This window comes from Oenanthe melanoleuca, chromosome 1A (assembly GCF_029582105.1).
Source record: "Oenanthe melanoleuca isolate GR-GAL-2019-014 chromosome 1A, OMel1.0, whole genome shotgun sequence".
Lineage (NCBI taxonomy): Eukaryota > Metazoa > Chordata > Aves > Passeriformes > Muscicapidae > Oenanthe > Oenanthe melanoleuca.
In genome coordinates, this window is record NC_079334.1 from 7,839,793 (window position 1) to 7,862,575 (window position 22,783).

General features: G+C 41.5%; 1 protein-coding gene across 4 annotated transcripts in view; it reads left to right on the top strand.

The window, feature by feature from the left end:
- The first annotated feature begins 664 nt into the window (after positions 1–664).
- Positions 665–22,783, top strand: part of MPPED1 (metallophosphoesterase domain containing 1) — a 64,482-nt gene continuing 42,363 nt past the window's right edge. Inside the window, exons 1-3 of one of the 4 annotated variants that reach the window (XM_056482081.1) lie at positions 665–939; positions 15,071–15,333; positions 20,236–20,417. In XM_056482081.1, the coding sequence (XP_056338056.1) occupies positions 913–939; positions 15,071–15,333; positions 20,236–20,417 (472 nt within the window). In that variant the 5' untranslated portion in view covers positions 665–912. Of the gene's footprint in view, positions 940–2,009; positions 2,084–2,482; positions 2,597–15,070; positions 15,334–20,235; positions 20,418–22,783 lie in introns of those variants that run through there. The other 3 variants (XM_056482082.1, XM_056482084.1, XM_056482085.1) reach the window with 3 other exon arrangements.

Below are 22,783 nucleotides of genomic sequence, written 5' to 3' on the forward strand. Positions count from 1 at the left end.
GCCTTGGGAAAGAACCCTTGGAGTGGGATCTGTTTACAAGTTCACCTAAAAAGGAAAATCCATTTCTCTTACAAAAGACAACTAAAATTAAAAAGCGAAAAGAAGATCTAAATTACCAATATAAAGTCTTTCTGCTTGTTCTTTCAAAAAATAGTTGAAACTAAGGATTTGCATCCAGCTACCCTTGCCTCACCTGGAACATTTGAGCAACAATTTTTAATATTAAAGACAAAAATAAATAAGAACAATGCTTAGCACATTTGCTCCTTTCTTTCTTTTTTTTTTTTTTTTTTAAGTAGGAATTTATTACTCATATTTCCCGTGGGGAAACCACACAGCCTCAAGATTTCCAAAAAAAGGTGCCTGTAATTACTTTTCTAAGCTTGTATTCATGCATCTGAATAAGTGAATTGATTGTGAACATGTTCTGCAGCTTCTAATAGGTCCTAACCATTAGGCCGATCAAAAATTTCTCAAGCACATTTATATTGTTGCAAAACCACTGACATGTCAGAATGCAAACTTTCAAGGTAAATACAAATGTTTTGCCAACAGTGGAAGGTGTGGGGGAAGGTTTTCAGCTCCAGTTTTGGGGTTCCCAGCCTCTGCCCAGAGCAGGGAACTTCTCAGGGGCAGCCTGTGTGTGAGTTTGGCTCTGCTCGGTCAGACAGGACCGTGAGTGGGAATCGATGGCTTCTTCTATTTCCTCCAGAACATTTCCCAGCGCTGTCTGTTTCATCCTGACCTGGAAGAAATGTGCAAAGTACAGCTTTCCTGTCCAGAATGGGTGTTTTCCAGCTCGGGATTTTCAGCCTGCTGTTTGATCACCATGTGCACCAAATCCAGATGTAACTCCACTAATTGTTGCTCGATATCCAGCACGCTTTCTTGCCTAGCAGGAGATACGGGAACATGCGAGCAGGAATTCAATTTATTCTTGTAAGGATTTTATTTTTTTTTTTTTTCCATTTGAGAATCGCTCTGCAGTTGTGCAGTAAAGCCTTTTACATGTAATTCGCCTCTCCTCAATGCATGCATTTAACTCTCCTGCTCTCTACTCATAATATCATAGGACTGTAATATTATATATTTATGATTCTACCATGGCCTGATTTCGAAGCAGAGGGATGCTGTGCGTGCTCGGTGCCTCTGAGAAACACACCAGGCGCTGTCAGGGAAGGGACCTTCCCTCGGCCATCCCCTGTGCCCTGCCAGGACCGCACCTCCGGAGTCCCCCCGGCCCCTTCTCGCCCAAGGGGGCTCGGGGGCGCTGCCCGGACAATTCCCCCGCAGCCAAACTTCGCCCTGACCTCTGCGGGAAGCAGGGGGACGGCGGGCACCCCCTTCCTTCCTTCCTTCCCTCCCTCCCTCCCTCCCCGAAAGGCCGGCGCGGAGCTCCTGCCTGGCACCGCACACACCCGCTCCCCAAGGATGCCAAGGATGCTGTGGCCGGGGCACGGAGCATCCCCTCCCGCCGGAGGCGGCCCCGCGCAGCCCCCGCTGCCCCGCGGCGGGAGGGGACAGCCCGAGGCACCGGGAGCCGGGGCACCGAGAGCCCAGAACCCTGGGGCATCGAGGCACTGAGCACCGGGGCACCGAGCATCCCGGGGCACCGAGCATCCCGGGGCACCGAGAGCCCAGAACCCTGGGGCATCGAGGCACCGAGCACCGGGGCACCGAGCATCCCGGGGCACCGAGAGCCCAGAACCCTGGGGCATCGAGGCACTGAGCACCGGGGCACCGAGCATCCCGGGGCACCGAGAGCCCAGAGCCCTGGGGCATCGAGGCACCGAGCACCGGGGCACCGAGCATCCCGGGGCACGGAGCACCGAGCCACTGAGCGCCGGGCTACCGAGCAGCCGGGCACGGAGCAGCGGGGCGATGCAGCGCCGCGGCCCCGGCGCATCCCCGCTCCGGCCGGGCGGCGAGGAGGCAGGGCCGGCAGTGGGGGATTCCTGGCCCCCCAAAGGAGGTGGGGGAGGCGGGGGAGGGGAGGCGGGGGGGAGGGGAGGCTGAGCTCCCGGAGAAGGAGACGATCGCTCGCACAAAATCCTGCGTCCTCAAAGCAGCCCCGGCGGGCAGGGTATGTATTTGGGGGGCTCCCCCCCCGCGCCGCTGCCCCCGCAGGGATGGGGTCGGGGCCGGGGCGGGAGGATCGGCGCAGGGCCCGTTCCCGGTGCGGGATCGGGGGAAGGCGGTGAGGTTCGACCGCCTCCCCCGGCTGGGGACCGAGCAGACGGGGGGGATGGGTCCGCCTGTGCTGCCGTGCGAGGGTCTGAAACCCCCCCAGCCGCACCCCCCACCTACCCACCCCCAAGCGCGTCAGGGCTTTGCTTCTCCCAACCAAGCTTCCCCTTGCCTTCTTTAAAAAAAAAAAAAAAAAAAAAAAAAATTAAAAAAATTATATATATATAATATCTATGCCCCAAAGCTAGAGAGAGTGAGGCGGGCGGGAGGGGGGGCGAGGGGGGGAAGGGCTTTTCTGAGGATCGGGAGAGGCGGAGGGAGAGGCGCCGGGAGCCCGCAGCATCCCGTGCCCCGGCCCCGCGGCGCTGCCGCCGCCGGCCGTGCGGAGCGGAGCGGGGCGCGGAGCAAGGTAAGGGCTGGCACGGCTCCCCGCGGACCCCGCCTGCCACCGGGGGCTGCTCTCTGCGCCCTGCCAGCTCTCCTGGCCCCGCCGAGCCCCGCCGAGCCCCGCCGCCAAGTTACTTTGTTCGCGGAGTTGCCGCGGAGGCCGGGCTGGGACCCCCGGGCTGCGACCCCCGGGCTGCGACCCCCGGGCCGCCGGTCCCTCGCATCCCCCCCGGCCGTGCTCAGTGTCACCGGCACCGCCAAGGAAGCCCCCGTGGAAAAGCCGTGCGCGCGTAGTTTCCCCTCGCACAGCCGGGGGAAGGGGTGATGGAAGAGGAAGAACTTCCCTTTGTCGTAGGAGAGGATTGAGTGACCTCCAAAGTTTTGTTCCGGGAGGAAACCGCTCGATAAGTTTGGTAGGATTCATGCCGGTTTGCGTGTAATTTATTGCGATGTTATTTGGTATCCAGCACTCTCAAAGCAGCAGAAAAAAAAAAAAAAAAAAGAAAAAAGATTGGGGACGTTTAGGTAGAGATTTCTGTTCTTTTCATTGCTTTCTTAGGATTAGCATTTTCTGTCTCGCACTTTCAGATGGGTAGTGTGGAATACATTTGTAAATGAGTGTGCTTGTCCGTGGGTAACACAGAGGGTAGGGATGGGAAACGTGAAGAGACCGGGCAGATTTTAAATGTTCCATTCTCTTTGGCGGAAGATCAGCAGTTGAAGATTCCTGCTTGCACTGTCTGTACCTTGACAATATTATCATTGAGAGATCTGTGATAATGTATGGTATTGATAGCCGTTTCAACTTCAGTTTAAGGGATTTTGTGGTTAATTTAGACCAGTGTAAATGAGCTTTGAATATTCTGGATAAATTGATAACTTGTTAAACTTTGTGATTGGCTTGTGATGAAGTGAGCTCTCAGTTTTTCTAAGGTAGATATTTATAATGCAAGGCTACATTTTAAAAGTGTGCATCTGAAATTTGACTACCAAAAAAATCATGCATCTTCTGAGAAGACCGGTTACAGAATCATTGTAAAATGGCAATCTGTGTTGCACATATATATAATGAACAATTTTGTGATGCCAGACACTGTAAATTCTCTGGTAGTGTACTACAAAAATGGGGGGTGGGCTGATTTCTATTTGTTTGTGGATTTCCTTGACATTATTAAATGTAGTAGTTTTCCCATGCATGATACGTATGTGAACTGATTCATATTAGTTACTACCCATGAAATTTCACTGGTATGTTTAAACAGTTTCAGCTTGGCACTTGAGGTTTGTTTCATTGTCTCAAGCTGAGACATAACAAATCTTAAAAATTTCTTGCTTGTACATTATCCTGCCTATCTCCTTTCTTCTCTTCCTGATCTCCTGTGGTAAAATTCAAAGCAGAGTAAGTGCAGAGAATACCTGAATATCTTTGTATGAAGTAAAATGCCCATTTTAAAGATATACAAATGTTCTTGGTGGACAAGAGCCATCCACCCATGCACTGTATGAAAACCTTCTGGGCTGCTATTAACAAGAGACTTGCTTTGGTGTTAGTTTGTGATGCCAAACAACAAACATTAGAGAGTGCAAAGATAAAGCTGGTGCTCTGATCTTTGTTTAAACAGGTCATGGTTTTTATTTAATGCTGCATGCTCATTATGGGAACTGTCAGCAGGAATGTAAAGCAGACTGGAGTTCTGATCTGGCATACATTCATAGATGACTCTGACATTGATGTTTCTGCTTCTTCAGTTAATGGTTCATAGAATATAGTGCCGTTTGTGATAGTATTTATTTAATTGAATATGCTATATTAAGGCAGAAAAAACCCCTCTAGATTAATGTCCTTCTAGGAACCAACCATGTTCAGATCTGCTGCCGCAGGTGCAGTCCCCCTGACCTGAAGAGTGACACAGAAGTGGACTTTTCTATTTAGTAGAATGAGTAGAAATGTATAAAGAGATCATTGGTTTTTAAGTCAGCTAGAGTTCTGCCACTGAAGTCCAAGAAAGGCGACTCAAATCCCCTGAAACCAGGTAACTGCTTAGTCAATTACCCAGTCAGTTTCTTTTTTTTCAGACATATGGAAACAATATCAAATAGTAATTAGAAAATGCATTTGTAATTGAGAATTTTAATGCTTTTCATCTCAGTTGGTTAATAAACATAATAAAAATAATTCAGTGCAGTCCATTTGATCTTTGCTGAATCCTGTTTTGAAGAATTCATGCGGGATGTGCAAGGTAAGCTGAAGGAAGAGCCTTTCACATGTTCAGTTACATGAAGGAATATTAGAATATTGCAACATACAGTGTGAGCTTTCAAAATAAGACAGTGCAGCACTGGAAACTTTAATTTGGGTGTTCTGGTTTGGGTTCTGTGATCACTTTCCATAGGTGAATTTCATCTCTCTGAGAGTGTCTGAGAGAAAAGGTGTCTCTAATTATTATTTCTAACTTTTCAAAATCGCTTAGTTTTAAATCCTGGCTCTTCTAGGTTGTGTTCCAAAATATAAGCAAAGTTGGTAATGTAAGAGAGCTCTTTAAGGTCGCTGGATTGTTATCCTTTAACTTCTATTAGAAAAATCATTTTTTAGCCAATGTAATTGCAAATAAAGTAGCATGAGAATGTGATGCTCAGGCGAGGTTGCAGAGTGACAGTCCCTGATAAGATCTATTGCAAAAAGTGGCAGAGCTGTCACAGCACTGGCTGTTCCCTGGTTCTGCAGAAAGCACCTCTGGAGGTAAAGCAGTTCATTCCTGGGCACTGCTCACTGCTTGGCCTGGTTGTTGAAACTGTCAACAAGTGCGACACCTTTGCCGTGCTTTGACAAGGCAGTGGGAATTGTATTGGGATTAACAATTAGCCATCGTGGTATGGATGTGGCAACTCGCAGTCACAACTGACTTGGGATTCATCACTGTAACCTAAACACAAAATGCTTAGCGTCTCTTCCATTCAGTCACGATTTAAAATACTGTGATTTGCGGCAGGATTAAAGTCTGAGTTTATGATATCATTTAAATGTACTGTAGTCTGTGTCAGACTAATATCAGTGTAGTCAGGGCTTGTCTTTACTGATTGAGAGGTGCAATGCAGAAATACATTTCGATTACAAGTATTAGCCCTCACTTGTTACATATGTATAATTTGTATATTTCTGCTAAAAAAATAAGAGTATATCACTTTTCTTTGCAAGCTTACTTTTTATGTGGTGTGTCCTCTCCGCCTTTTGAATTGAATTCCTCTGCCATGCAGTCAGCCCAGCTTCCCTTATGGCATCGAGGGTCTTGCCATCGAACCAAAGACTGAAGCCAGCAGAGCAGCTGCACAAGTAGCATATGAAGGAGGCTGATGGTGACTGATATTTTTGATTGTTTTTCCTAATTGGCTGTTTTGCACAAGTCTCCTTTTTGTGCCTGCTCGGAGCCGCATCCCTTCGCTTAACGCGCTGTGTAACTCCTGCACGACACTTTATTCCTTATCACCTTTTCCCTCCTCTCACCGGCTCTTATCACATCCCATCTTCTCACCACTTCTGCCTTTTGTGATGCTAATCTTGCATTATTTTTTTCCTTCTCCGTAAAAGAAAATGGAAGGAAGGCGGTGTGCTGCCATTGCACCGATCATTCCTGAGCTACATTGTTTTCCTCCCTATCCTTTGTTGAGTTTCTGTAATCTGGGGCAGAGACTGTTTTACTGCAGGGCTGTGCAGTGTCCAGCATCACTTGCTGCTGGGTTTCACCTGGTCTGTGGATATTCATAATATATAGTGATAGAAGGATTATTTTGGCTTCGTGGGACAGCCTTTCTTCTCTCTGGTTCTTTGGTAGAAAAGCCAAATATTTCTGCTTGGAGGTTTTCTATACTGTACTGCTGTTCTGAGTTTTGTCCCTCAACACTTTGTCCCTAATAGGAGTGGATTTTGGTAAAATTTCAAGGCACCTTGCCTAATGTAGTAGGGATGGGGTGGATTAGAGCTTAGCTACTGACAGAGGTTAACTGTCTGGTACCTTCAACAAGAATGACAATAAATCTCAATTTCAAAAGGTATTTGTGGAAAGTTCAGGTTTGTCAACATAAAAAAAAATGTTCAGATTTCACCACGTTGATCAAATAAAACAGAAGGAAAAGAAAATTTAAAAGATGTACAGCGAGTTCGTTTCAGAACTTTGTTGTTTTTCTCCCAGATATTTTTACATTTTGATCTCTGGTTACTTTCCATCCCTAAACTGTATAGTTGTTTTTTTTTTTTTTTTTTTTTTTTTTGTTTTGTTTTTTTGTTTTTGTTTTGTTTTTTTGTTTTTTTGTTTGTTTGTTTTTTCTTTTGTGCCACAAATGAAAACCAGTGCAAATAAAAATTTTCAAGGGAATTTTTCAAGCAGCTGATGGACAGTGCACAGTTCTCTTTATCTCACATGGACCACGCAGGGGGCTCTTTGTGGACATCACTTCAGGGTACGAGAAGTGGCTGTTGACTGTTTTTTCTTTACATCAGTCCTGGAGGCAATACCTGGAAAAATAAAGGTAACAAACCCTCTGACTACCTCCCTGGACATGAATTGATGACACAGGATAGATGCAGCTGAAAGAGGGAGAAGTGGAAACAGCAAAAGGAATATGACAGCATTCTTAATTTTCAAAGTTTTGTGTGTAAGAGAAAAAAATGTAGCTGTTAAAGGTTTGCTTGTTTAATTTTATAATTTATCTCCAGGTCTGAGCAGAAAAAGAGACACTGATCTCAGAAGCAGTATCACCATGAATATATTTACATGTGAGCTGTGTTCTACATCCCACCTTTGACATCTGTGCTGGTACTTTGGCATTCCATTCATCTTGAGCTACAGGGATGGCTAAGCCACTTCTCTTTTGTGCTCTTGTCCTTTCAAGAGTTGTTAGCATCAGCTCTCTTTCTGAAATCAGATGAGAATATTGGCAGTAGAAAAGAATCCACAGCTGAGCGGTGCTGCTGCAGGAAAAGGGAAGATCCTGTCAATTTATTACACACAAATTCCACTGAAATCAATTTGGATAAAGTGAGTGTTGCAGGCAAGTGGCTCTCACCCAGCAGAGCTCGAACTAGGCTAGGAAAGGGGGATGTGATTGCCACCAAAGAGTAAAGAAAAAGAGCATTCTTCAATTAAAAATTAAAACCAAACTGTGTCTTAAATATGTCTCAGTACTTCCATAGCCTTCAGTAAATAATATTTTGAAAGATTCAGGAGTTTAACCAGATGACATGCACAAATTGCAAACTGGAATGTAGAATCAAACCCCCACAACCCTGATTTATTCCTGTTGGAATGTCCATTTTTTGTAATTTCCCCACGTAACCTGTTTTTTTTGGCTATTTTCATTTAGAATGAGTGTTCTCATTTGGGGACTTCTAATTTTTCCTGCATGAATACATACACAGGGTATACAGAAACATAGCAGATTATGTATTACTGTCACAGACTAAGGCAAATTTTTTAGAGTGAGGAATAATTTTTGTGGCTCTTAGATATTTATTTAAAATTTCCTTCCCTAGAGGTAATTACTTACATAGATTAGCTATCTCTGCAGGTATTTTTAGATAGCTAAAGGTAGTATTGAGCAAAAATAATGTATTTTTCAGGAAAAAGATTTTATTTTATTGTAAAAAAAGTATACATTTAAATATTTCATTGAAATATGACAATGTTTTATACATTCAGGCACTACCATATATAGGATAACAATTATGCATTTAGCCTTGACAAATATTCTGTCTATTTGTAAATCTTAGAGCACTCCAGTGTTTAAAATATATTGGATATATGTTAAAGCAGAAGTTTAAGGTGAAAACAAAGCATGATTATTAGGTTGTGTTGATTTTTCAAATTGAATAAATGAACAGTTTATTTGTATGGATGAGAAATTGATTCAGAGAATGATACTGCTAATGAGCCAAAATAAAACTAGATCTTCATAAATAGAATATTCATTTACTGTATAGTGTTGGGAACCAAGTAGGGAAATAAGAAAAAGTAATTTAAAACCATATAATCATTCCAAATACGACTGAATAAGAAGGTTTCTAAGTGGTAACTGCTTTAAATAAATACAGAATTGGATTTCTTGGGTAATTGTGCCATTTTTGTGTTTTCTGAACTCAGTGTCTCTGTCTTTTCCTGGATGCCTGGTCAGAACTTTGGTGTACAGTAGGTGCAGTATGTTTTTGGATGAAACTTCACAGAAGTGGATGTTACCACTTAGTCCCAAAACCCAAATAATTTATCTCTTTTCCTACTTGCTGGGTCCATATAATCTTTTTATAACAGTTAAAGCTCACAAGTATGTTAGTGCTCTTTATAAAGAAAATAAGTGGAGAAATATGCAATATTTATGTTCTAGAGCAAAGGAAGTAACTAATGTAAAGAAAAAACAGTTCAGCCAAGAATTTTCTCATGCTGTATGTAGCAGGTCATTGTAACCTGCAGAGAAGAACAGTGATGTGTGTTTTAGAATGGTGAGAATAACTTGGGGGGATTTTGTTGCCTTTTTTTTTTCTCAGTGCAGGTTAAGGTGATTGCAATTACAGAGAAATAAGAGGTTTTATTTAAGTCACTGTTTTGTTTCCATGTTAGAAACCAGATTGCTCAGTGCCCTGCAGATCTGCAGTTAAAAAATACATGAGATATATGATGAGGCACCAAAGTATGCACTGACATGTGAAATATGAGATTCCAAACAGAAGAGGACAAAAAGAGTAGGGATTTGGGGCTTACAGGTAATTTAGAATTACCCTGAATTTAGAATTTTCCTGATTTTGCTTATATGGGTGGAAGGAGCTATGACTTCCAGGGAAAAGATACAGTCACAGAACTGAGTATTATTTGACTGATAACAGTTATCAAACTTAGATTTGCTGGCACAGAAAACCACCTCAGACATTCCATAAAAAGGCTGAGAAGTGCATATTCAGTTTTATTTGTTTATTTATTTTTAATGCAATGGGAAATGTTCTTATCTCCGACAAATCTTATTCATTTAGGGAGCCTAATGATTCCATCAGCAGAAGTGATCAAAGTAAAAATCCACAAGTGTCTCCATGATATTTGGCTGTCCTGCCTTCCCTCTAAAGTCCTCATTTGTCAGGTGAGCACCAGGCTGAGAAGGGGAGGCTTTCCCAGGATCTGCATTCTGTTCCAGAGGATGGAGAGGAGGAAGAGGAGAGTTTATTTCCCTGGTAAGGTTTTCATCAGCAGTGTGATTTCCCTGGCTCATTCTTTCCCACAGAATAATGCCTTTTTGGGATTATTTCAATATTCATTTTCTGGTGGCAGAACTGAAGATAGCAGACTGATTCCATTGATTGGCCTCTATCTGAACTGTCTGAAATGGGCATTTTAGCAAAAACCCTCAGTATTTTCAGCCTATTTCTCAGAGTAAGTGGTTGCTTTTCTAGTCTCAGTATGTTCATTTTCTGGTGGTCAGTTTGTAATGAGCATTTTTCAGGAGGTTAAAGCAAAAGCAGGAATTTGTGATAGTGAAGCTGGAGGTTGTAAAAATGTTACTGTGATGATTCAGATCATTGATGCAGAATAGTCTGCAGTGGTTTAGTTATTTTTGGGGGTTTAAATAAAGGGTTTACTTCCCCATGTGAGGGGTGATCTGACAGTTTATGAGGGGCACTGTAGCATAGGGAAGACCTGGACCTGGTAAAAAAAAATAAAAATACAGCTTTGATATTTTACAGCTGCATGGAAATGTTGGGGTTTTTTTTGTTTTGTTTTTTTTACTACATTTTGTTCTTTCACTGCCTCCTCAAACCCCAGCTTGTCAGGCTGGCTGAGCTAAATGAACATGTTTTCTGTAGCTGCATCTTTGCCCCTGACCTTGGTACTGCCTAGAGGAGTCCCAGCAGTCTCTTTCTTTGTCTCACTGGTGTGGAAAATCTGGCAACTACCCCTGTTCAGCTTCTTGCTGGGATGTGCTACAGTCACACTGTGCTCCTTGACCTCCAGATGTTTGCAACCCAGCAAAGTTCATTCCTCAACAGAGAAGACCTTTATGGTTTTCTCCCCATTAATTACTTTTTTTTTTTTTATTGCTATCATTATCACCATCAATATTTTATCTTGGTTTCTAATTATTTCAGCGACATCTGCTTGAGCCATGTTTCTTCAATTCTGGGTTCATATTGTGTGCTGCTGGAATTATTTTCAAGAAGTGTCAGTGGTGTCTTTAGACTTGAGACAAAGGGTGGATGATGGAGAGAACAGTGGGGTCAGTGGATTGAGATTTGGGGAGAGATGGTGGACATGAGAGTGAACCAAGAATAAAGTAAAATTTGTGACTGGAGAAGTGAGATCAAAATAAAATATTGTCATGAAATGAAAAAAAAAAAAAAAAAGATAAATAGGATGCATAAAAAGGCTGGGAAGTTAATGTAGATGCTGGTGAGATACAACACCAGAAATTTCTGGCTGAAAATGTAAAAAAATAATAAATCTTAATACAAAGATAAAGTAAATAAAGTGCTTAAGTATATCTGGGTAATCCTACCTGCCTAGTCCAGTAATTCTTTAGGAGAGGTGTTTCAGTCCTCACAGTTTATGGCCTGATGTGAAACCTTCTGGAGGCTGGAGCAGGGTCCATTGCACACAGTGGACTTTGGGGCCTATTTGAACACACTGGAAAAAACAGCAGGAAAATAATGTACAGAGACCATTCCTGCCTTCAGTAAGGAGAGGGCTTAGCTGATTTAATAGCTTTTTCTCAGTCTGTGATTCCAACAGCCAGGTTTGTGATATTTATTTTAGTATTCATGTTCTTGCAGTCCTTTTTACATTTCTCTGTTTTTCCCTGGCAGACATCCCGCAGCTCCATAAGTCTGGGGGAAGAGGATGGTTAGCATGTTGTTGCTGTGGGGATCTGAGTCTTAACTCTCTGTGTTGGTAATGCTGGGCATATAATTTTAAAACTTGCATGCTACAGCAGCAGATAATTATTTCCCTGCTGCATTTTATCCTGTGGTTTGGGAAAGCAATACATTTCAGAATATTAAAAGAAAGAAAAAGTTACGATTTGGGGGACTATTGGAAATGGAAACAGAAAGAGGGGAGTAATGGGTGTCAGTCTGGTTATCAGTCAGGCTGGAAGGAGACAGCTTGCTCTGTCGAACACCAAGAATGTCAGTAGTCAGCCAATCACTTATGCAGGAAGAAAACCATAGACTGAAAGGTAAGGTTCAAAGACATCTGTGTATGTTTCTGAAATGAGCTTGAAATCAGCTTGCTATTGAATTATGCTTACTGGTCCTGTGTGTTACACAGAAGATTTCTGTTTAGCACAAGGCATTTCTATGATTACTGTTCTTTTTTTTTTTTTTTTTTTTTCCCCAGGATCTGTCTTCCCTTCCCTTCCCTTCCCTTCCCTTCCCTTCCCTTCCCTTCCCTTCCCTTCCCTTCCCTTCCCTTCCCTTCCCTTCCCTTCCCTTCCCTTCCCTTCCCTTCCCTTCCCTTCCCTTCCCTTCCCTTCCCTTCCCTTCCCTTCCCTTCCCTTCCCTTCCCTTCCCTTCCCTTCCCTTCCCTTCCCTTCCCTTCCCTTCCCTTCCCTTCCCTTCCCTTCCCTTCTTTTTATGTTTTTTATGCTTTTTATGTGTCCAGGGCTGGCAGTGAGTGACTGTCACTGAGCAGAAGGCTCAATATGCTGTTACATTTTTTCCCCTTCTTTTTTTTTTTTTAATTTTTTTTTTCATCAAAGGAGACAGGTTGTCTTCCCGATTTTCACCTGTATATAGGGTGAACTTTTTGCTGGGTGTTTGCTGCCATTCTCTCAGGCTGGCCCAGTGCTGTGATTCACTCACTTTCCCGTGTGCAAGGGTTGATTTCCTGCCTAAAAGAGATCTTCAGCACTAAAGGGTGTGTCGGGTGGTGTCCTGATGTGCTTCTGTTCCCAAACAAATCTGTCTTTTGAGTTAGATTATGCTTGCAAGTGCTATTCCACTAACCTAGAAAGAGGAAGAGAGCCAAAGGGAGGATATTGGGGTACCTGCACATTTCTCCAGAGTTTCTGCAGCAGATTTGACATCTGACTTGTGGTGAGTTGTAAAGGACAGAGCCCAGAGAGGAGGCTGCCAGCAGCTTTTCCTCACCTTCTGTGAGCTCCTGAGTGTTCCTCAGGCTAAAGGGGTTTTCTGGGTCCCTAAGGCAGTGCCTTAACTCCTTTGGAACCCCGGTTCAGCTGTGTGTAAGGTGGGCACAATCCCTGAATTGTAGAAAAAAAGCTGTGTTTTCCAGGTGGTTCTAAATCCTTGTGTAGAGCTGTGGAATTATAAATTTTTTATCATACTGGAGAATATTTCTAGAGGTCACCAGTTCTAATAGTTACTTTCAAACAGAAGTAGGTTCACTTAGAACAGTTTGCCCCCTATAAAATCTCTGACCTTGACTATTCAAACTTCTTTACAAATGCATCATTTAATACAGGAAGCTCCTTAGGGAAGGTTCTTCACATCTGCTGTCATAATTTCTTATTTCCTAAATGCAGCAATTTATACTTGATTATTCTTGCAAGGATCGTGCCTCCCTTCCCTCCCCCTGCTCTGGCACATTCCTTTGTGCTGCTGCTTCTTCTGTAGCCTGAGCGGCATCGGAAAGTGTTTGAAATCCCAAATTTTCTTTGTTGTTATTCTAGCATTTCCTCACCACTCCATTCGAAGGGAGGGCATGTAGATAGGAATCTGCTCCTTTTTTTTTTTTTTTTTTTTTTTTTTTCTGAGGCTGTTTTGCTGCGGCTTGTTAGTGACAGCAAATTGTCATCATCTTACAGCCATTCAGCCAGCAACAAAAACCAAGCTGAATCTTTCATTTCGGCTTCCTGAGATCAAGATTTCCCCAAACAAAAATACCCTGCCACTTCTTGGAGCACTTAACATCTGCGGTAGTTAAGCAGAGGGCTGCAGCCCAGATTTTTAAAGATGCTTAAGTGCTTGACTGCCACTAAACTGAATTGGACCTAAGTACTTGTAAATAGCTCTAAAAATTTGAGTGACTGTGAAGGCTTCCCTCATCCATCACTCTCCTCCGTGGTCCCTTCAGAATGGCAGAAAGGCACATCAGCATGGCCACAGAAAATGCTTCTAGTCCTGCTCTCCAAAATTCTGCATATTAAGTGAATTGCTGCATTCCAGCGTGGCTTTTCATGAAATACATCTTTGAGAGTCAGATTGCTTGTATTCCCTGGAAGAAAAGAGCCCCTGCTTGCATGAAAGTCAATATTTAAGTCAGACAACTTTTAAAAAGGATGCAAAGTTATACTGTAAAAATACCCACCTTTATAGCTCATAATCCATTTTTTATTAAAACTGGGAAATAAAAGCAAAATTCACATTTAAATTACTTTCTGCTGTTTCTAGGGGATACTCTTTGCATTCCAGTTGATTTCATGTTGTTCTTCCCCTATCCATTTTCGGTACTGCTGTTCTAGACTTGCATAACCTTCGGGGAAAAATTTATTCCCAAACATAAAACCTGTATGGATTTTATATTTTTTCAATATTTAGTAACATTTAACTGTGTGTTAGCCTTGGAATCACTCTGTTTTCATGTGAATACAGAATGCTGGGCTAGTACTGACTGAAAAGTGTTTGAAGAGGGAAGCTCTCCATATTTATGTCCTTCACCCAAGGAGCTGTGTCCTCCTCAAGGAGCTCCTTCAGTGATGCTGTGAAACCAGGATCAAGTGCCAGAAAGCCATTCTCTTCTGTGGATGTAAAGAACAGGCACTTGCAATGCTTCTCCCTAATAAATGCCATGAGCTTGGAAAAAATGTAGTTAAACTAGTTCTTGTTCAATTAACTTGCATTTGAGGTGTGCATAGTCCTGTATTCTGTTTTAAGTTTGGTGGGGTTTTTTTGAGGGAGGATGGGGAATGAAACTTCATCAGTTCTATGACAAAATAAAGAAGAAAATAAATGTTTGTATGTGGATACTGGTGAAAGGCAGGGAAAGAAACAACTTAGATTTTCTCAGGCTGGTCAAGGAAAACATGAGAGAAAGAATTACAACAGTGGTTAAGCACCTGCTGGATGTGAGAGGGATATGATGTTTTTGTGAATGCGTGTTCACCAGGAGTGTTACCTGCCTTGCACCAAAGAAATCACTTCTGTCCTTGCTGCCATGATTTACTCTATATAAGTGTGATTTGACTCTTTAATAAAGAGCTTTTACTTCTCTTCTGCATGAAGGAAGTTTGTTGCTACATCCTTTTCACCGCTCCCCTATCCCGACAACAACAGTTGCCTTGGAAAATTTTGATTTGATGTGGCTTTCTGAACGACAGTCTTGTCTTTTGGGTTTGGGTTCAAAGTCTGAAATACTGGAGCTATGTTCTGTAGCAAGTTTACTTCCACCCCTAATTAGAGCAAGTTTGTGATGTGCACTGTCCTCATCCCTCCGCCTTCCCCGAATGCCGCGAATCCCGAGCGCGTTAAGCGCCGCAGGTGACGCTGCCTCTCTCCCCTCTGCTGCAGGTGTTTGGCAGGGGGCTGTGCTGGCTGGGCTGGGGGCTGCCATGGTGCTGGCCCCCGCAGCAGGAAGATAGCAGAGATGGTGGCCTGAGGGCGCCGGCCCCGCGCGCAGACATGGCCTTCGCCCAGTCCCACATCATGGCAGCCAGGAGGCACCAGCACAGCCGGCTCATCATCGAGGTGGACGAGTACAGCTCCAACCCCACACAGGCTTTCACCTTCTACAACATTAACCAGGGACGGTTCCAGCCCCCACACGTGCAAATGTGAGTATTGTGGTGGAGTCATTGCTCCGGCACAGCCTTGGGAATGGTTATTGCCTTGTCGATGGGCCAGTCACAAAGAATTCCAAGAAGGCTGTTGTGCTGCCTTTCTAATAATATTTACTATAATGACAAGAAATCACTCCATATGAAAAGTACTTTGTTAAAAGATGGGAGAAAGATTTCCTCACTGGTGTATTTCCTCACTTACATATTACAAAGAGAAATAAAGAACAAGCGGTGGCAATAAAACACGAGATGCTACAAGGATGATACTTTCTGCAATCTTAATAATGTTTGTTTGCTTTGTGCACTTGCATATTGATGTACATGGCTGCTGGAAATACCAAGCCTGGATCTGTTCAGCACACGTTTCTGTTTGGTTGGTTATATTACAGCTGCATACAAGGGAAAAATTCATATCAAAACATAAAATACTGTGGGCACCCATCCGACAACTTACTTTCCGAAAATGCCAAGTGCTTAAAGAGTAATTAAAATAATGTGTTTGTTTCTGACTTCTTATATAATGACAACATCAGTAAAATTAACTGCTCTAGATGATTTACTTGTAACGTAAAGTGGAGAATTATAATTATGAAATGAAACCTGCCATAAAGTTTAAAGCCAGAAGGAAGAGCAAAACAGTAAAGCTATTACAAATAAATTAAGTATAAAATTCTACTGTAAAATATTTTTATAGGGAATAAAAATGTCTGCACCATTTTATTGTGTTTATTAAAGAGAGAAGCAGCCTTATCTTTAGATCAGATGGCTGGTTTTCATTTTTTAAAGGGAACTCTTTTCATTTAGGAAGATTGAACAAATAGTCACCTAGTTTACATTTTTGGTGTATAATATGATTTGATAACTTAAAAACGTAGGTCATGATTTCTGCACTTAAAAAACTCAGCACTTGTGACAGGTTGAATGCTGTGTGTCTATTTAGTGAGTGCTTCTCAGGCATAAATTAGATTATATTAAAAAAATCTGATGACTAACATGTATATCAAGATGGTGAGCAAACACTCATTTTTTGGGGGCAGTATATTATGGTCTGTGTTGGGGTTTTTTAAATCCTACTGAAATGCAAACAGTAAAATGAGTTGAGTGGTAACACTGGGAAACATCTTTTGTTTATAGAGCTGGCAAATGGTAGAAAAAGTACAAACAAACAAATGTGGGTTCAGAAATACTTTTACAAATGAAAATGCCAAATGCAGGTTGCCTGATTTGTGGAAGCTTAGCTATTCTTTGTGAATATTCAGACAGCTTCTGGGCACTCAGGAATTTGTTTCCTGGTCTTAAAAGCTGAATGTTTTTTTACTGGGCTGAAAATAAGTTATTTATTAGCATTCACTTGGTTCTCAACAATATGCTGTTTAAACTTCTTACCAGTAAGAAATCATGGTAGTGGAGGCTTAGGCAGTCAGCTACATGATAGAAACCCAGCACCCAAGCAGGGAGTTGAAAATAAGCTATCCTTAGAATATAGTTCCTCAGAAAAGTTTAGCAATCTCTCATGAATGATTAATACTATTGAAGAAGCTTGTGCAAATAGAAAAACAGGCCAAATCAATTGAAACATGTACCACAATCTGACCTACGCTTTCTCTTTGTACAGAAATAGTAAATAATGTTTCTGAATACCAGCAGGATTGCTTTTTCTTCCTACCAGTGAATAGAATAGTAACAAAGAAGGGAAAAGTAGACATTAAAAGGGTGACAAAAGCACCTTTTATTCGCATGATTGTTGTGGGTGAAATCTTAGCCCTGCTTCTGTGCATGCAAGTTTTGTCCTTAACTTCAGGGAGGTGAAGGCTTTGTGCATAGCTCAAAATACCTCCATTAGTGATGTTGCAGGCAATCATAAACATTTCACACAGACCTGTTAACATCTGAACTCACAGCAAACTACTTTAACCACGTGGGGGAGGGTTGTGTGCTCCTTTTCTTCTGGATTCAGTCTTGCAGATCTTCCTTGGTCCTCTGTGCAGGTTTGGGTTTATTTGACATTTCAGCCCTTTCTAGACCTTTCATAGTCTGGCATCCCTGTGCTCGTGAGATGACTGAGCTGTCTCTGACAGGAAGGGTGGTGAATTCTGCCAGTGTTTTCAAGTCCATCAGTCATTTCTGGAAAGTGCCTGTCTCAGTCCTTCCTGCAGTACAGAAATCTAGTGTATAAACTAACCTCTAGAAGTGTTTTTGCTCTGAGATGCTCCAACTTCGCTTTTCAGTTTCTCCGCAAGTTTTCCTACTGATCTAAAGAAAAACAAAAGCATTTGCACAGAAATAACCAGCAGATCTGTATTCCTCTGCTCGTGCTGCAAGCTGTGCGTTGGGTGTTGGTGTGACAGCTGCTGTGGGAATGCGTTACACAAGAATATGGGGACTGAGCCTTCAGAAATTATTTCCAGTAATACAACTTCGATGTGTTTGTGAAACCTGACATATGCTTTTACCTATATATGGTCTCAGTGCGTGCATATCACTTCAACATGAGAAATCTGCATCTCATTTATTTGGGTGGGTTTCTTTTTTTTTTTTTTTTTTTTTTTTTTGGTTTTTTTTTTTTTTTTTGTGCTGATGCCCTTTTCCCACGAAAATTCTCTGGCCTGTTGCAGAGAATTTAAAAGTTACACATACCTCAGCAACCAGGAAAATGCTGTCCACACCTTCCCCATCCCCATCCCAAGCATGTGCATTATGTGCTGCATGAGGTTGCCATGGTAAGTCTGTTGTTCTTTCCTCACATCTTCCTATGTGAAATGCACACTGCTCCATAACACCCAACTCACTGCTGTCCCGAGCTTTAAAAAAATTCTGGAGAAGTACTACCTGCTTTAAAGGCTACTCTGCCATGAAAAGTCAAAAATGTGTGTTTTAGAGCAGTCCAAATCCTTATGTTGGCCAAGGCAGTACTCATGAGTTAAAGCTGGCTCAGTAATGCCATCTGTAATTCACTTTGGGAAGGGTTGGGCAATAATTCAGTTTACTGGACTGAAGTTTAATCCTTTCAGCTTGAGCAGCTACAGTGATAGCCAAGACCAGCCCCTCATCACTTTTACCCAAGCATCCTGGTTCATTTTGGGCATCATCCTTCACACAGCTCCCACCTGAGGGCAAATCCTCACCATTCCCCACCCACATTCCTTTGCAGCCTGCCCTGGGCAGCTCTCTCCTCCTCCTCCAAAACAGAGGCATTTTTACCATCTCAGCTCTTCTTCATCTGCCCATCCCCACGAGCCCTACACCAGGTGTTTCCAGCTGCTCAGAGTCCAAGAACTGCACTCTTGGCCATCCAAATTTTGGAGTTCCCACTGCATCCTGCCTTACATATGCCCCTGGCATGTAGTTAGGTAGGATTTGGTCACAGCTGGGTTTACTCCTCAGCTCATATTTAGCTACTTTCTGCTCAAAATCTGGAACTTCAGAAAGATGTTTGTACTAAAAAGCTGCTCCTCCAGTTTTCCTGTAAAACCCCAATATTTCTTCTTCCTATGTGGGAAAGATGGGTACAAAATAATTGGTTCACATTCTGGTTTTGTAGTTATATTGTAGAAAATGCTAAGACCTTTTTCTGTATTTAGCAAGATTTCAGTGTTTTAGATTTGTTCCTCACCCTCTCACTAATGCTGTGAAGTTGTCAAAACCACCTCAGTTTATCTGCCTATAAATTTCATAGATTTTTTTGACACAGAGAAAAGGTTGAGTGATTAAAGCTTATTATCTTACACCTTTTAAGCAATAAAATGCTTTTTGAAAATTTTCCTAGTAAACAGAAGTGGTATTATTAAAAGCAAAGATCTCTATAATTTTTTCCCCCGAGTTTGTTTATGTAAAAGTGAGCTCCTGAATTGAAGCACAACCAGCAAGGGATAGAAATATGCATTGTATACTGCAGCAGTGAACTAAACTAATTTTATTTGTCCTTTCAAAAGAAATGTTATAAAAGTAAAATACTTCATAACAATTCTGTATATCTCTCTGGTTTCTAGTGACACTAATATAGCTCTTGCATCTCCTGCTTTCTGATTTTTTTCCACCAGAATTCCCTAACTGGAGTAGCAGATACAGTATAGCTGCATATAGATAGATTTGCTTCTATGTATTCAAACAAAATATGGATTGAGGTTAAAAAGATTGATTTGAAAACAAGTATTCCTCCTATAGCAGAGAGGTGTTCTCTGATTTCCTCTTGTAAATTATGAGTCTCATCAAACTGGGTTAGATCTTTTCATTCCTCCAGTTTTGAATGTAGAGATTGGGTTCTGAACAATGCAGCCTCACCCCCCACAGCATCTGATTTCATTTAGGGTAATTAAGCCCAGAAAGTCGTCACTTTGTCCTGACAATAGTCAGGCTTTAGCGTGCATTTACAGCTGTTAGGAGAGTTTTTATGTTGCTTTGCATTAACACACTGAAACATATCTCCAAAATGTGTTAATTAAATTTGCTGGAATTAAGTAACTTGCAGAAAAGGAGTTATAATTAGAAAAAAAAAATTAAATGTATTTAGGTATCTAAAATAAATCTTTTCCCTGTGTACAGTGTAATCATATTTAAACAATGAAATGGGATAGTACTTTTCCTTTGAAACTGGCAATGCCTTTGATTTATTTGTAAGTATGTGTGTCAGAGTTACTGCCATAGTCCAATCTCTTTTCCTTAATCTCTTTAAATTAATCTATCTGCCCAACACACACTGAAAATGTTGTGATGTGAACATCAAGAATTTTTACACCTCCCATTAGTGTTAGGTTTGTTTTAATAAATCCTTCCATCAGGCAGATTTAGAAGTCTGTGCAATCTTTTGTAAAGGTAAAAAGTGGCATTAGAATTGCAAAGCAGACACGAAGAAGTACGTAAATACTTTATAACCTTGTTATGATGCATTTCCTACAGGGTTGATCCGGTGCCCCACGACGCTCCCAAGCCTCCAGGATATACACGATTTGTCTGTATTTCTGATACTCACTCAAGAACTGATCCCATCCAAATGCCATATGGAGATGTGTTAATACATGCTGGTGATTTTACTGAGCTGGGGCTTCCTAGTGAAGTAAAAAAATTCAACGAGTGGCTAGGTAGGTACTGGATTCTGTGTGGATTCGACAGTAAATTTGTTTACTGATTGTATCTGCCCCTTCTGCCTCCCAGTTAAAAAACCATCATGCACTCAGAAATCATGAATATTAATTTGACTTTTAAATTTGAATGGCAGCAAGCAGGAATCTGATTTTTTTTTTCCTTAGTTTCAACAAATATTTTTGCATTTTTCCAACTGAGCAAATAGGATTTGTGAGACTATTCATCTGTTCTGCCTTCACACTCTCAAGTGTACATTAAGCAACTTCTTGGTGTTAGCAACAATTGAAATCAGGAGGCCTTTAATGATTTCCATAAAACCTCTTCCCTACATTGTTACAGCTTTGCTGCCTCCCCCAAAAAGTTGTTGTGACTGAAAACATTTTTCAGTTTAACCCCAGAGGGCTCATAGGTTTGGGATTTTTTTTTTTATATCTGAGGCTCAGCTGCGCCACAGAGATGAATTCTGAACAAAGCAAACCGTGTGTGCCTGTGGTTGCTGCCTTGGATGTAGCAGACCAGATGTAGAAGCCTTCTGTAGGCAACTTTTGGCATTGCTAACTGAAATTCTGTTCCACTGGGCAAGAGAGTGATGATTTACATGTGCTTCTGCAATGTTTTGTATATGCTAAAAAAAAAAAAAAAAAAAAAAAAAAGACAGTGAAAATTGGAAAGCGTGCACTGTATCGAGACAAAAACCCTCATCAGTGCTATTCCTGCAGCATTGCAGATACCTCAATTTAGAAAAAAAGTGGCTTCTGGATTCTAAGACTTCACTAATAAAAAAAGGTGAGAAGGAATGAAGGAGTTGGAGAGAGAAAGAATATGGTTTAAGGGTAATGGGTTTCAAGTTTTTGTGTTGTCTTTCTTTGTTTTGTTGATATTTTTGCATTTTTTTCTTGTCTTTTTTTCTTTTTTTTTTGCTACATATTGCAGCATTCTGCACTAGGAAGGCACAAAGCAGACAGATGCATGTAGGCTGAAATGGAATTTAAAAAGGAAAGTCAGGACTTCACAATTTAAACAAATATTTACTAGCAAATAATCATCAGCAAGGCTGATAAATATTTATTTGAGCTCAAGAACCCAGTAATGTGCCCCACATGGAACAATTGTCTCATTCTGTAACTCTGAAGGTAGGAACAGCATGTGGAATAATTGATATAGAGCCATCAACTCTGTCTCTGCACCCAAATGGAACAGGTTGGTTATAAAACAGCAAGTTTTGACCCTATTTTGTAGGTCTCTACCATGTATTATAGTAATGTGCTGAAAATAGCATTTACAAATTATTCAAACCATATGGTTACCCCTTCTAAATAATCCTGATTTTATTTATCTGATGGTGTGGGAAGAGAAATGCTTTGGGATATTGCTGTTGAGCAAGGATGGGGCTGTGCACAGTGCTTGCTGCACTGTTTTTGTCTCCAGTTCTCCATCTGCCTCCCTGCTGGTCACAGCTGTACAGTGTTCTGAAGATGTCTGTAAGCTGAAATCCTCTCAGAATGGTAGGGAGATTTCCCAAGGCATTCTTGTGATGTTCTCTTCATCATTTTTATTCCAAAAAAAAAAAAAAAAAAAAAAAAAAAAAAGGCTTAATTTTCTGACTTTTTAGGCATGCTTCCAATTTCACGGTAGCGTGCGCTTGGGAAAGGTGATCTTGGAGTTATATTTTTGCAAGAGCATCTTTGAGATACAGGAAGTTAGCAATTTAAAAGGTTTTTGTTTAGTTTCTTGGCAATTTAAAATAAAGATTTAACTTAATTTTCAAATAAAGTTTTTGTTTGATTGTTTTAAAAGAGCAGTTTATCAATACTCTTGAATATATTCACAAAATCTGCAGTAAATGGCAGAATGGTTAAAAGCGTTCCCATTGAGAAGGAATTTCAGAAGGTTTTGTTGGTTGTCCATTTTTTGGGAAGACATTACTCTCCAACAATTTTGATTTTTCTAGATAGCTGCTTCCAGTACCTTCCATAATTTTGCAATTCACAGCCAACCCAACCTTCTCCTTCTTCCTCAATATTTTACTGGTTTTTTGAGAAAGTAACTGACAGACTCTGGCACCGACTTTTCCTCCACTGACATTCTTCCTTGCTGCTGCCAGATTTCCCTGTTTATTCCTTCATGCACAGGGCTTGCTTTCCCACTTATTTTGTTCTTTGTCTAATCCAAGTCTCTTAGTGTCATTAGATTATGACTTTGTTTATGCCTTGCAATAAACACTAGGTCTGCTACACCTTCCCTTGATCCCAGCTTCCCCTCAAGCACGAGATACAAATCCTCCTCCTGCTTTTGCTCAGTGTCTTTATGCTCAGCATTGATTCCCACCTTTTAGTTTGCAGTTCTGCCATACCCTCTTGTG